Below are 16,021 nucleotides of genomic sequence, written 5' to 3'. Positions count from 1 at the left end.
TTTGCTTCTGCCTCTAGGTGGCCATACACAGGCTGAATTTAGCTGCCGATATCTGTCCTTTAATATATCGGAATTGCAGCACTCCCAATTTCATTTTCATAAAACCGCCTTTATTTTACATATGGCACTTTAGACAGATTCTGCCCGTGTATGAGCACCACAGACACACTTCTCCGACTGATATCTGACCTGAAATTGGCCAGATCTCTTTTGATTTTTCTGCCAGGGATCGCATCGGCCCCAAAACTTGATCGGCCCCAAAAATCTCAGTGTCACTTGACTGTACACTTAGTGTTTTTCTACTATCCCTGTGAAAATATGTACTGTCCTAGAGCATTCATCTGCACATGTTTGTAGAAGCAGAACCAGACATGCTCAACATTTTTGACTGCTTTAATGGAGTTTTAATGGAGTTATGTTAATTCTGAAAGACACTGAGTGTTAAAAAAAGAACATTATAGCACCTCCCTATAGTTTATCTTCCACGCCCTTCAATTTGAAGACAATATATTTATAGTTCATCAAGTTAACCCTTCCGAGTAAACCCAGCACACACAAACCTATACTTACCTATCTACAGTGGCTATAAAAAGTCTACACACCCCTGGTAAAATGTCAGGTTCCTGTGCTGTACAAAAATGAGATAAAGAAAAATAATTTCAGAACTTTTTCCACCGTTAATGTGACCTATAAACTGTACCACTCAATTGAAAAACAAACTGAAATCTTTTAGGTGGAGGGAAGGAAACCAAAAAAACTAAAATAATGTTCCCTCTTCCATTATTCAGTAGAAGGAGTCCCATTAAGTAATATATTTTTCAGAATGCAGTGTGTATGACAGCTAGATACATGGTAACTAGTTCTAGTCTATAATCTTAAAGGAATACTGTCATGGGAATACTGTCATGGGAAAACATCCCCCCCCCCCCCAAAGGCCTAGGACGCAAAGGCCTAGGAAGGGACAAATTTAGGGGGGCATGCCACCGCACCGAAAATGTTGAATTTTGCTCCCATACGGAGCAATGGGGACCTCTCCCCACTGCTCCATATGTGAGATTAAATGTTCACGTTGCGCATGCAACCCATATTCCCGTCTTCTAATTCACCTACAGCAGCACAGGGGACTGCATAAGAAAGCGGAGATACTAAGTGCCATGGGGAAGAAACGAAATAGAGACGTTATCTGCACTATGTCCCCATTTTTACAGAAACCTGCAACCTCAGATAAACTTTAACTGATTCAAGATGGCACCGGTGACTGGTAAATCTTTATTTATAAAGCGCAACTTATGTACGCAGCACTGTACAGTAGAATACATTAATACAAACAGGGTTATTAAGATAATAATAGATAAATACACAGTATAACAATAAGTTCTGTAGGTCACAGTGGGTGTCATTACAATATAAGTGCTAGTTCCCAGATCAGGTGCTTGGTGAGTGCTCCAAAAGGTAGTCTTTAAAGGGGACATATACCATCATTTTTCAGAGTGCATTAATGGATGTTTTGTAGTGTAAAATAGAAGGAATTGGCTTTTATTTGTACATTTCAGGTCAAACTTTCAAGAAACTGGCCAAAAACTGCTCGTGTTACGTCCATATCCTGGACTTCCGGTTTAAGATTCTGTGCAGTTTTCTACAGAGCCGCCGACTCTCATAGCTTCATTAGCTACAGCGGGCCCAGTTACTGAGGGCTTGGGCTTTGAGGGGAGGGAGGTGTTTCTAGTGACGTCAGTTTGGCTGTGAGCAATCAGCATTTACTCGCACATAGATCCCCACCGTCAATCACCCACCTGCAAGCTAGCCAGCCCTGATTGCCTCTTACCTGCCACCGCTGCGTTGTACCCTGCTTCCCCTAAGAGACATTCCATCCTTTCCCCCACCCCTTTCCATCCTTCTCCCCTGTGAGAGCCGTTTGTAACTTCTGACAGCTGTCCCTGTGCTTCTTATAAGGAATGTTCGGCTGTGTGCTCCTTTATCAGAAAGGAGCACAGAGCCGAACATTCCTTATAAGTAGCGCAGGGGCAGCTGTCAGAAGTTACGAACGGCTCTCGGGGGAAGCAGGACAGAGCGGCTCTCACAGGGGAGAAGGAGGCTCTTGTGGGAAGCAGAACAGAAAGGCTCTGGGGGAGAAGGACAAAATGGCTGTCAGGGGTAGGAGGACACAATTAGCTGAGGGGGATGCAGGCAGAGGGACAAACTCCTTTTATTTATGTGAAAAAAGGTTAATAGTTTAGAGTTCTAAATGTCACTCATTTCAGCTTAGACACAGAGGAGAAAGGATCTCTTTGCAGCTTTAGTATAATTACATTTTTAACAGGTAAAACATTTTTAAAACCTTCGTTTACAGAAGCACTATACATTTTAGAGAAAGGGGAATATATTACCAAAAAATTAGTATGATGTAATATGTCTCCTTTAAGTTTAGTTTTAAAAAGACTGAGGAAGGATTCTCTCCGGAGGAAATCATGGAGGGCATTCCACATGTAAGGGGCAACAAGGCACAAAGGTTTAAGGTGGGAGACAGCAGTAGTAGTGGGGGGCGCAACCAAGCGGTTGCTCATAATAACTAAGTCAATTAAATCAGTGGTGCAGGAGATCAAAGCAGATATTTCTTCTTTGGGCCAACGGGTGGACCACTTGGAGACTCAGATAATCAGATTTTACGCCATAACACATTAGAAGACAGTCTAATGACCCTGAGAGAGGAATTAACCTCTTTGAAGGGCACACTGCGAGGACCCGGAGAACAGGAATTACAGGCAAAATATAAGAATTAGAGGTTTCCCTGAAAGCATACAACCCAAAGATCACAATATCTCAGAATATTATTCTCTATAAGCTATTGCCTTACCTACCGGCAAAAGCCTGGTTGTTTGATTGGGCTAACAGAGCACTAGGCCCCAAAAAGCCCAACCAGCAAAATTCTAGAAATGTCATATGTGGCTGTTACTTTAAAAGAAAAGAACAAGTTTTGACCCATACTAGAATGCTCCCACATGAGGAATTCCAAGGCATCAAGCTACAGATACACAATGATGTTTCTCCAATCACCTTGGCTAAGAGAAGGGAGCTGAGCTGTGACACAGCATCTGCGAGCCCACATCATCAGTTAATGATGGGGGTTCAAACTAATTGCCACTAGCAATGGCCAACAGTACACACTTATGGATCCTCAACAGACCGAGAAATTTCTGCTTTCCATGGGCCTTCCACTAATACCGCAAACAGGACTGGAGCACCAGAAGTCTCCAATCAAAATAACTACTGAATGGGAAAAGGTTGAGTCCAGTCAATCATGATCTCTACGACAGCCCTCTCTGAGGTCCAGATCATCAACCTGATTAGATTAACAGACAGTCTCTGCTAAAATAACTGCTGCAGATGCATTAGCATCATCTCTCCCTCAGTAACAATGACGAGACCCTGCTGGCTGAGCACCACATTCCCTGATATTCCACCCCATGCTGCCTGGACATTCCAGTTGGCATTGGTACACAAAATTTGGTACCTTACTTAACGCTTTTACTGCCAGCCGTTTTGGTCAAAGTGGAACTTGTATTGCCAGACAGTTTCAATTTAGGGGCCTTTCCTTGGGGGGACTTTTAGTTTACCCAGGAAAACACTATATCGTTTTTTTTCAGGACAACCAACTAAGCTTTTTTGTGTTATTCCAATTCAGTAACAAGATATAGGCTCCTAAATGTCTAAAAAATTTAAAAAAATCATATTTTCCTTAATATAAACACATATACCAGAAACAAAAATTATTTTATGCATGAAAATACAACTGATTTGGAAAGTACCATGTCTTCAGAACATGCCAATACCACATATATATATAGTATTGTATAGGTCAAAAACTCCCAGCAGTACACTACCAAATTTCCAAAACACTGCTCCAGAAAGCTGCATAATTTAGATTTCAAAGCCAAAACTTCCACTAACAGAAAGTTTATCCCAGATAAAGAACAGATTCTGGGGAATACAGAATAGGTAGAGCTATCTGCCTACTCCAGACTACCAAGTTGCAATGCTTTCCTAAATTTATTTGTTTTTATCAAAATTTTTGATAATTTTTGAATTTTTTGAAAAACCACTTTTTTTGTTTTGTTTTTTTTTCATTTTGCACACTCAAATACACTTATATACATTCATATACACACTTACATACTGTCACACTACTTTTACATATGTACACATGTATTGTACACATGTATTGTATTTTTTTTTTTTTTTTCCATTTTACCATTTTAGTTTATTTTCCCTAAAAACTGTTTATTTTGTCACTATTGGATCAGATATTCTGACCACTAATTACACTGTTGTGTGACTTATTTTGTTCTTTTGCTGATTTGCATAATTTTTGTGGTTTTATTGCATTTTTATCCCTGTATAAGTGTTCCTGATCTGTTTTTAGCGTAGCTTTGCCAGGTGTAACTTGTACAAAAATAACTTTACCTATTTTGAATTTGTCAGAATGTGTACTTTCCAAAAATATATGGTTTTCTGGGGGTCTCTGTATAGGGGGTGTTACGGCACATAATACGCTGACAGGGGGCTCTGTGCAAAAGCTGAGTTGGCAGGCGAGAAATCCATATGCGCTATTTTCATTTTGGGGTCAGTACATACCACAGACTTTGGTATATCTATGCATATTGGGCATCAAACTGTTCAGTAGACTTCTGGGGTGATTTGCCTTTGTACGCAAGACATTGTGCGAGATAAATGTGGCAAACTGCAACATTTTTATGCGATTTTCTGAAATATCATAAAAAACAGCAAACTTTGCAGCTTGGTACTTTGGAGTAAAAGGAAATGTGTACCCATTATAGATTCAAGCAAAGGTGTACTTACCAAAAATATATGGCTTTCTGGGGTGAGCGTACTTTTTTTGTAGCATTATCCCACATAAAGGATGTAAATGTGTTGATTTTCTGAAATGACACTTCATATGAGGGTATGTTCCCATTGGGGCCCCTACATGCCACATACTTAAGCAAACCTATACATATTGGGCATCAAACTGCTCAGTGGACCCCAGGCATTCAAATTCAGTGTGATTTATCTTGGTACATAATGCTATGTGGGAAATAAGGTGCTGCAAACTGGAAGCTTTGAAAATGTCATCAAAATTGCTAACTTTAAAAAAATGCTTTGCAGCTTGGTAGTTTGGAGTAGAAAGACATGTGTCCATTTTACCCATTTTACCCATTTTAAAAAAATATATGACTTTCTGGGGTGAGCATACTTTTTACTAGCTTTATCCCACATATAATGATATAAATGTGTTAATTTTGCTGGAGCAGAAATTATACATCATATGGGGGTATGTTCACATTGGGGCCGCTACATGCCACATTCTTAGGTAAACCTATACATATTTGGCATCAAACTGTTCAGTGGACCCCTGGCATTCATATTTAGGGTGTTTTATTTGGTTACTTCATGACCTGTAGGAGATAAGATACTATAGACTGGAAGCTTTGAAGCGATTTTTTTAAAACTTCACAAATTTTGATAACCTACAACTTTAGGAAAGCATTGTGACTTAATAGTTAGGAGTAGACAGACAATTGTGCCTACTCTGGATTCCAAAGAATCTGGAATCCAGAAATGTGTAATTTTATGGGATAAACCTTCTGTTAGTGGAATTTTTGGCCTTGAAATCTAAAGTATGCAGCTTTCCGAAGCAGTGCTTTGGAAATTTGGTAGTGTACTGCTTTGAGTTTTTGACCTATACAAGTGAGAAATCTCCATAAAACTATATATATTTGGTATTGGCGCGTTCAGGAGACATGGGACTTTCCAAATCAGCTGTATTTTTGTGCATAAAATAATTTTGGTTTCTGGTATGTGTGTTTATGGAAAATATGATTTTTTTTAAATTTTGTAGACCTTTAGAAGCCTATATCTACAGAATTGGAATTACACCAAAATTCTACCAAATTTTGAAAGCTTAGTTTGTCCTGAAAAAAACGATATATTGTTTTCCTGGGTAAACTAAAAGTCCCCCTGAAGAAAGGCCCCTAAAGTGAAATGTTCAAAAATTGTCTGGCAGTAGAAGTTCCGCTTTATCCAAAACGGCTGGCAGTGAAAGGGTTAAATGTTTCCGTGTTTTTATTGAACACACCATGTAAACATTCACAGTGCAAGTGGAAAAAGTATGTGAACCCTTGGATTTAATAACTGGTTGAACCTCCTTTGGCAGCAATAACTTCAACCAAACATTTCCTGTAGTTGCAGATCAGACGTGCACAAGGGTCAGGAGTAATTCTTGACCATTCCTCTTTACAGAGCTGTTTCAGTTCAGCAATATTCTTGGGATGTCTGGTGTAAATTGCTTTCTTGAGGTCATGCCACAGCATCTCAATCGGGTTGAGGTCAGGACTCTGACTGGGCCACTTAAGAAGGCGTATTTTCTTCTGTTTAAGCCATTCTGTTGTTGATTTACATCTGTGCTTTGGGTTGTTGTCCTGTTGCAACACCCATCTTCTGCTGAGCTTCAGCTGGTGGACAGATGGCCTTAAGTTCTCCTGCAAAATGTCTTGATAAACTTGGGAATTTATTTTTCCTTCGATGATAGCACTCCATCCAGGCCCTGATAGCAGATGCCAGACACTTTTGTAAGTCTTTAGCTGACACTCTAGGATTCTTCTTCACCTCTTTGGGCATTCTGCGCTGTGCTTTTGCAGTCATCTTTACAGGACGGCCACTCCTAGGGAGAGTAGCAGCAGTGCTGAACTTTCTCCATTTATAGGCAATTTGTCTTACCGTGGACTGATGAACAGCAAGGCTTTTGGAGATACTTTTATAACCCTTTCCAGCTTTATGCAAGTAAACAATTCTTAATCGTATGTCTTCTGAGAGCTCTTTTGTGCGAGGCATCATTCACATCAGGCAATGCTTCTTGGGAAATGCAAACCCAAAACTGGTGTGTTTTTTTTTATAGGGCAGGGCAGCTGTAACCAACACCTCCAATCTCATCTCGTTGATTGGACTCCAGTTGACACCTCACTCCAATTAGCTCTTGGAGATGTCATTAGTCTAGGGGTTCACATACTTTTTCCACCTGCACTGTGAATGTTTACATGGTGTGTTCAATAAAAACATGGAAACATTTAATTATTTGTGTGGTATTAGTTTAAGCAGACTGTGATTGTATATTGTTGTGACTTAGATGAAGATCAGATCACATTTTATGACCAATTTGTGCAGAAATCCATATAATTCCAAAGGGTTCACATACTTTTTCTTGCAACTGTATTTTTGTAAAGTACACATTCTGACATCCAACATGGGTAAAGAGTCCTTTCTACACCAAAGTACCAATCTGCAAAGCTTTCCTAAAGTTAGTGGTTTTTATGACATATCAGAAAATCACCTACAAATGTTGCAATTTGCTGCTTTTTATCTCACATAATTTCTTGCATACAAAGGCAAATCACCCCAAATAGGAACACCAGAGGTCTACTGAACAGTTTGATGCCCAATATGCATAGCTATATCAAAGTCTTTGGTGTGTACTGAACCCAAAATAGCAAATGAGGATTTGTCGCCTCCAACTCAGCTTTTGCATACAGAGCCCCCTGACAGTGTATTATGTGCCGTAACAACCCCTAGTTGTATAGTTATACAGAGACCCCCAGAAAACCATATATTTTTGGAAAGTACACATTCTGATGAATTCAAAATAAGTTACATAGTTACATAGGGTTGAAAAAAGACCATTGTCCATCAAATTCAACCCATCAGAGTAAACCCAGCACACAACCTATACTAACCAACCTATACACTCACATACATAAACTATATATATACAACCAGTAATACTAACTGTAGATATTAGTATCACAATAGCCCTGGATATTCTGCTTGTTCAAAAACTCATCCAGGCCCCTCTTAAAGGCATTAACAAAGTCTGCTATTACCACATCACTAGGAAGGGCATTCCACAGCCTCACTGCCCTCACCGTGAAAAACCACCTACGCTGCTTCAAATGGAAGCTCTGTTCCTCTAATCTATAGGGGTGACCTCTGGTGCGCTGATTGTTTTTATGGGAAAAAAGAACATCCCCCAACTGCCTATAATCCCCTCTAATGTACTTGTACAGAGTAATCATGTCCCCTCACAAGCGCCTCTTTTCCACAGAATGACACTGCCTGGAATTGGACAACTTGTGATCTACAAAAACCCCTAGATCCTTCTCCATTAAGGAAACCCCCAACACACTGCCATTCAGTAGATAGTTTGCGTTTATATTATTCCTACCAAAGTGCATAACTTTGCACTTGTCAACATTGAACCTCATTTTCCAGTTAGCTGCCCAGTTTTCCAATTTTGTCAAATCGCTCTGCAAAGCGGCAGCATCCTGCATGGAACTTATAGCTTTGCACAATTAAGTGTCATCAGCAAAAATAGAAACAGTACTGTCTATTCCCACCTCCAGGTCATTAATAAACAAGTTAAAAAGCAAAGGACCAAGGACTGACCCCTGCGGTACTCCACTAACCACACTGGCCCAATTAGAAAATGTTCCATTTACCACCACTCTTTGTACTCTATCCTTCAGCCAGTTTTCTATCCAATTACAAATATTATGTTCTAGGCCAATATTCCTCAATTTGATCATTAACCTTCTGTGAGGTACTGTATCAAACGCTTTAGCAAAATCTAAGTAGATGACATCAACTGCCATTCCAGCATCAAGGTTCCTGCTCACCTCCTCATAAAAGGCAACTAAATTAGTCTGGCAAGATCTGTTACGCATAAAACCATGCTGGCACAAACTAATAATATTGTGATCTGCAATGTATTCAACTATCCTATCCCTTATTACCCCTTCCAGAAGCTTTCCTACTACTGATGTCAGACTAACAGGCCTATAGTTTTCAGGCTGAGAACGAGATCCCTTTTTAAATAATGGCACCACATTAGCAATCCGCCAGTCTCTCGGCACCATGCCAAACCTCAACGAATCCTGAAAAATTATGTGAAGAGGCTTGGCAATCACAGCGCTCAGCTCATTTAATACCCTGGGATGAATCCCATCCGGTCCTGGACCTTTGTTTACCTTTACATGTTCAAGTCTCTTTTGAATTTCCTCCTGAGTGACCCACGCGTCAGTAGCTAAATTACTAGCACTAGGTATATTAAAAGGGAAGCCTTCATTATCTGGCTCCTCAGATGTATAGACAGATGAAAAATAAGAGTTCAAAATTTCTGCTTTTTCCCCGTTCTCATCAACCAACGTACCCCCCCGTGATAATAAAGTTCCCACCCCTTCTTGCTTCATTTTTTTACTATTCACATAATTAAAAAATAATTTTGGATTCTTTTTACTCCTTGCTGCAATATCCCTTTCCATCTCTATTTTAGCTTGCTTGATAGCTTTTTTGCATGCTTTATTTGCTTCCTTGTACCTGATGAAAGTTTCCGCTGTCCCAGCTAACTTGAATGCTTTAAAAGCACGTTTTTTATTACCAACCTCGACCTTAACTCTTTTATTCAGCCATAAAGGTTTTGCTTTGCGATGCCTCTCCTTGCTTACAAGGGGAATATACTGTTGTGTATACTTGCAAAGCAATGTTTTAAAGATGTTCCATTTTCCTTCTGTGTCTAACCCCATGAAAAGCCTTACCCAGTTGACACATTGCAGAGATGCCCTTAAACTGGCAAAGTCTGCACGTCTAAAATTGAGCGTTTTAGTTACTCCCTTATAGAGCTGTCTCTGTAGCATTATCTCAAAGGAGACCATGTTGTGATCACTGTTCCCCAAATGCTCACCCACACAAATGTTAGAGATAAGTTCAGTATTATTAGATATTACCAGGTCCAAAATAGACTCATATTTCAGTAGGTTCTTGAACCACCTGAAATAAAAAGTTGTCATTTAGCATATTTACAAACCTACTAGCTTTTTCTGACTTAGCCACCCCATTACTCCAGTCAATGTCCGGATAATTAAAGTCCCCCATAATAACAACTTGACCCAATTTTGAAGCCTCCTCCATTTGCAAAAGTAGCTGGGCCTCATCCCCCTCATCTATACGGGGTAGTTTATAGCATACACCAATGATCATTTTCTTTGTGACCTTCAGCCCTACTGAAATTTCTACCCAAAGAGATTCAACGTTTTCATTTGTAATGTCTTTATTACATGGCTTTAAATCTGACTTTACATAAAGACAAACCCCTCCACCCTTTTTAATCCCTCTGTCCCTCCTAAAAAGCGTATACCCATTTAAATTCACAGCCCAGTCGCATTTTTCATCCCACCAGGTCTCAGTGATACCAATTAAGTCATAATTTTCAATACATGCAATAGCCTGCAGCTCCCCTATTTTTCCCGACAAGCTACGCGCATTAGCCAGCATGCAGCGGAGATTACTACTTCTTCCTCTGATGCTTACATTAGCCAAAGGACAGTTAGAGCTAAGGTGAAAATTAGTCTGTTTCCCTTGTAACAATGGAAGCTCCTTATCTGATAAACTATATGCCCCCCTCACTCCTCCCCCACAACCCTTTACTGGTCCCACTGCCCCATCTACACTAGCTCTCCCATAAGAATCTAGCTTACCAACCCCCCCCCCCCCCCTTGTCTAGTTTAAACACTCCTCCAGCCTCTTAACCATTCTCTCCCCTAGCACAGTAGACCCCCTTCCATTGAGGTGCAATCCGTCAGGGCTGTATAGATTGTACCCCAAAGAAAAGTCAGCCCAGTGCTCTAGGAACCCAAACCCTTCCTTCCTACACCAAGACTTTAGCCACGCATTTAGCTCCCTAAGCTCCCGCTGTCTCCCTAAACTAGCACGCGGCACCGGCAAAATTTCCGAAAAAATGACATTGGAGGACCTTTGCTTAATTTTAGAGCCTAGATCCCTGAACTCACTCTTTAAGGTCCCCCACCTACCGTTCATTTTGTCGTTAGTACCGATATGTACCAAGACAGCCGGGTCATGCCCAGCCCCTCCCAATAATGTGTCGACCCGATCAACCACATGCCGAACCCTGGCACCAGGAAGACAGCAAACTGTCCGGTTGAAGCGATCCGCTCGACAGATTACCCTGTCCACTTTCCTAATGATCGAATCCCCTATAACCACCATCTGTTTAGGCCTAGCTCTGCTCTCCTCCCCACCACTACTAGAGAAACTGGTCTCCCGGCTGTTAGAGAGATCAGCCTCATCTAGAACCGCCAGTCCAGAGTTCACACTCCCATCTTCTTCACACAATCTGGCAAATCTGTTGGGATGCGCAAACCCTGGAGCAGCCTCCCTTTTTCTTTTCCCCACACTCTATTTCCTAACTGTCACCCAGCTTACTGCCCTATCATCCTTTCCTTGCTCCCCTCCCCCCATACTATCTGACCCCGCTAGTTCTTGTTCAGTTAGCAAGAGACTTCTTTCAAGATTGTCAATAGAACGCAGTGTTGCAACTTGTTCCTCTAGTGCTCTAACGCGAGCCTCTAAAGTGGCAACTCGCTCACATCCACAACAGAGGTATGCACTTTGGAACTGTTGTTCCACAACTGCATACATGCGGCAGGCTGTGCACTGTGTCATACCTTCAATGTTGCTGCCACTCATTCTCCCAGTTACAGAAACAGTTAAACAAAATTGGTGAAAAAGGCTTTACCTTGTTTTAACTCCTTTAGTTTGTAACTCCTGTGATTAGAACTCCACTTACAGAGCCCCCACTAACTCCTGTGATTATAACTCCACTTACAGAGCCCCCACTAACTCCTGTGATTATAACTCCACTTACAGAGCCCCCTCTAACTCCTGTGATTATAACTCCACTTACAGAGCCCCCACTTAAAGAGCAATCACTTAGAGAGCACCTACCACCAGAGCAAGCTCCACTGGAGTGCCAGTTGTTCTATTTCTACAGTCTGTTAAGGTGAACTAATCAAACCCCACCCCCTCAAACTGAGGGTAATTACAAAGGAATGTAACTCTGGCAAACCTGCTGTAAGCCTTATAGTTAACCAAACTTTGTAAATTGGCACCAAAAAGAGCAAATACTTTTGATAAAAATTAAACCCAACAGTTAGAAAACACAGTGATTCTGAATAAAGTTAATAAAAAATACTTATCCCTTTTTTTTTTGTTGAATTGAAAAAGCAGTTGATTCAGTCAGCCACCAGCCTGTTAGTAAGCCAGCTCACAGAGTGCCAGTGGTTCTATTTATACAGTCTGTTAAGGTCAACTAATCAAACCCCACCCCCTCAAACTGAGGGTAATTACAAAGGAATGTAACTCTGGCAAACCTGCTGTAAGCCTTATAGTTAACCAAACTTTGTAAATTGGCACCAAAAAGAGCAAATACTTTTGAAAAAAAATTAAACCCAACAGTTAGAAAACACAGTGATTCTGAATAAAGTTAATAAAAAATACTTATCCCTTTTTTTTGTTGAATTGAAAAAGCAGTTGATTCAGTCAGCCACCAGCCTGTTAGTAAGGACAAGTGAAGTTATTTTCTGCACCAAAGTACCACATGGCAAAGATATGCTAAAAAAAAAACAGATCAGAAATACTAATACAGGGATAAAAATGCAATGAAACCACAAAAATTGTGCAAATCAATGAAACAACAAAATAATTCACACAACAGCATACCAAAAACTGAACTAATGATCTTTCCGCCTAAGCCTGGTCCTACCCCCCCCCCCCTTTTCTATCTGTATTGATGGCACCCTCATCAACCCCGTCGATTCGGCGCGTTGTTTGGGGGTGATCTTAGACTCCAGTCTCTCCTTTTCTGACCACATTAACACCACTGTCAAAACCTGTCACTTTTTCTTACGCAATATTGCCAAAATTCGTCCCTTTCTTTCAACTGCAACAGCTAAGCTGCTCATGCATGCTCTCATCCTGTCACGACTGGACTACTGCAACCTGCTATTAACCGGCCTCCCTAACTCCCATCTTTCCCCCCTACAGTCTGTATTAAATACTGCTGCCAGAATTCTCATCCTCTCATCCAGGAGAGTTCAGGCCCTTCCCCTGCTGAAGTCCTTATCGTGGCTTCCTATTAAACAGAATATCTTACAAACTTCTTCTTCTAACCTTCAACGCCCTCCATTCCTCTGCTCCTCACTACATCTTTTCCCTTGTGTCACCATATGTTCCTGGCCGACTCCTTCGTTCCTCGCAGAGCAATCGTTTGGTTGCGCCCCCCACTACTACTGCGGTTTCCCGCCTTAAACCTTTCTGCCTTGCTGCCCCTTACATTTGGAATGCCCTCCCTGATTTCCTCCGGAGGGAATCCTCCCTCAGTCTTTTTAAAACTAAAGTTAAAGACTACCTTTTGGAGCACTCACCCAGCACCTGATCGGGGAACTAGCACTTATATTGTAGTGTCACCCACTGTGACCTACAGCACTTATATTTGCCTATTTGTGTCTGTTAGTTACCCTCCCATATAGATTGTAAGCTCTACGGGGCAGGGGCCTCCTTCCTCTTGTGTCCTCGACTCTTAACATTGCAGCTGTATTTATCTTGTATTTATTGTTATACTTGGTATTTATCTATTATTATCTTATTAACACCCTGTTTGTATTAATGTATTCTACTGTACAGCGCTGTGTACATAAGTAGCGCTTTATAAATAAAGATATACATACATACATAATTGGTGGTCAGAATATCTGATCCAATAGTCACACTGTGTCTTAAGGTAAAAACTAAAGACAGGGGGGTAAAATAAGTTAAAAAAAAAAAAAGTGTTTGTGTATACAGTAAGGCCACTTACCTGTCCTGGAGGTAGATGGATGATATGATTGCTTGGAGGGGTCCTGCTGTCTCCTGGAGGGTCCTCTGTGCAGAGCTCAAGCAGCAGGAAGTGAGTGGGCCTCGCTGGAGGGGGAGAAAGCAGGGGTGGGGGGAAGCAGGGAGAGCCAAAGGAGAATCTGCTGCTTATAGGTCAGTCCTGCAATGATCACATCACAGGACCGACATGACAGCCCCCCTGACTTGTTGCCACATGCCACCTCTGCAGAGAGAAATATGGATCTGCCAAACAACGTATGGCATATGTGGTTGGCAGATAACGAATATTTCTACAATCACGTATGTCAGACGTCGTTGGCAGCAGAAAGGTTAAAGTGCCACTAGTATTCCAAACAGTAACACCTCAATAACTGCCCCTGGCGCCGCCCCCTCACAGCCTCGTGGAGCCTGCCTGCAGCCCCCTGTGACCCTCCAGTACCAAGATCTGCCTGCCTGCTTTGAGATCTGGCCCCAGGTACCATTTTTGCACCATTTACACACCTTACACCATTTACACTAATTGTAATTTTTTTTTTGCTGATTTTAATTTTTTTACAGTTTATACTTTTTTTTTTTTACACTTACACATACACACCTATACACACACTCATGCACAAACGAAGAAACTCGCACAGGACCCAGGAGGTTCACTAAAACTCAATCTTTATTTATCCATTAAAATCAGAGCGCCTGACGCATTTTGTGCACTTAAGCACTTAATCATAGGCAGAACATACACTAAATTCAACACCTTTAAATAGTGACACCCATAATAGACATGGAAAAAGCCACGCCCACAATTAGTGAAGTAAGAAAAACATGGAAAAGCAAAACCTGGAAAATAGATTGAGAGACTCATTATAAACCTCTAAACAATATACATGGATATGAAAAATTGTAAAAATAATTATAATTAAACAAATCCACATTGATACAGAGTCAGCAAAAATTCACATTTTAAACATAGCAACTAATATCAAAAATAGAGTTTAGGCCCTTTGGATGTCGTGTATCTAAGATAAAAATCCATTTTACTTCAAGGCGTAAAAGTCTAGTATACACGTCAGATCCCCTTTCATTGGGGAAAACCCTGTCTATGACCTGAATTTGCAAGAAAGAAGGGTCTGCTTGGCAACATTGTATAAAATGTATAGCAATGGGGCTGTTACTGTTTCTAGAGACAATGTGTCTGATATGCTCTCGCATCCTGCATTTTAGAGACCGAACAGTACAGCCAACATATTGGATGTTACAATGCAGGCAAGTCAGCAGGTACACAACATGTTGCGTGTTGCAATTGGCATACATGCGCATGTCAAAAGACCTGCCTGTCACCGAACTTCGAAAAACAGTAGATTTTTTAATGTAGGTGCAAGTAACACATCTGCGTGCATCACAGATATATGTGCCCTTAGTTTTTAGCCAAGAAAGTTTGGTTGGTTGTGATCTCCATAAAGTAGGAGAAAGGACATTACCCAGAGTGGAAGCCTTCCGTGCAACAAATTTGCAACCTTCTCGCAGGATCTGTGCCAATTGTCGATCATTATATAAAACAGGTATAAGGTTGTCTATTAAGCTCCTAATCTTATAAAACTGGTCACTAAAAGTAGTTATTAATATCTGCATATTACGGTTACTATTTCTCACAGCTATGTCACCAACACTATCCTTAAGTAGGGAAGATCTATCCATCTTTGAGGGCTTTTATAAAAGCTGTCAAGAGGGAACTCATAGTATATCCACGATCCAGAAACCTGTTTCGTAAAAAAACAGGCTTGTTTATAGAAAAACCTCATCTGTACTACAGTTTCTACGAAGCCTGTAAAATTGCCCTAAGGGAAAAGGGAATTCCCCTAAAGATGTGACAGGTGTTGGCCCTCAAAAGGGAATTACCCACGCAGGCTTTCCTCAATACAGTAGTTTCAATATTCAAATCCGCAGCATCCAATTTTAAATCCAAAAAAGAAATACTGAACCCGTCAAACTCACTAGTAAATTTTAAATTCAAATCATTAATATTTAACTCATTCACAAATTTTGAAAAGTCAGTTTCTGATCCTTGCCAAATAAACAAAAGATCGTCCACATAACGTTTATAGAAAACAATTTGATCCATAAAGTCAGATGTACCCCCATAGATGTGGGACTCCTCCCACCACCCCATGTAAAGGTTGGCGTAGGTGGGCGCAAATTTAGCGCCCATTGATGTCCCACATCTCTGGAGGTAAAACACTCCATCAAACTTGAA

General features: G+C 40.8%; 1 protein-coding gene across 3 annotated transcripts in view; it reads left to right on the top strand.

The window, feature by feature from the left end:
- Nucleotides 1–16,021, top strand: part of slc7a6os (solute carrier family 7 member 6 opposite strand) — a 47,601-nt gene that overhangs the window by 9,009 nt on the left and 22,571 nt on the right. The window contains exon 5 of one of the 3 annotated variants that reach the window (XM_012961244.2): nucleotides 1,113–1,249. The exons of the other annotated variants lie outside the window; for them this stretch is intronic. Within the exon in view, the coding sequence (XP_012816698.1) occupies nucleotides 1,113–1,132 (20 nt within the window). The 3' untranslated portion in view covers nucleotides 1,133–1,249. Of the gene's footprint in view, nucleotides 1–1,112; nucleotides 1,250–16,021 lie in introns of those variants that run through there. 3 annotated transcript variants of the gene reach the window in all.

This window comes from Xenopus tropicalis, chromosome 4, assembly GCF_000004195.4.
Source record: "Xenopus tropicalis strain Nigerian chromosome 4, UCB_Xtro_10.0, whole genome shotgun sequence".
Lineage (NCBI taxonomy): Eukaryota > Metazoa > Chordata > Amphibia > Anura > Pipidae > Xenopus > Xenopus tropicalis.
Note: the sequence above shows the minus strand (reverse complement) of the source record. Positions and strands in the feature narration are given on the sequence as shown.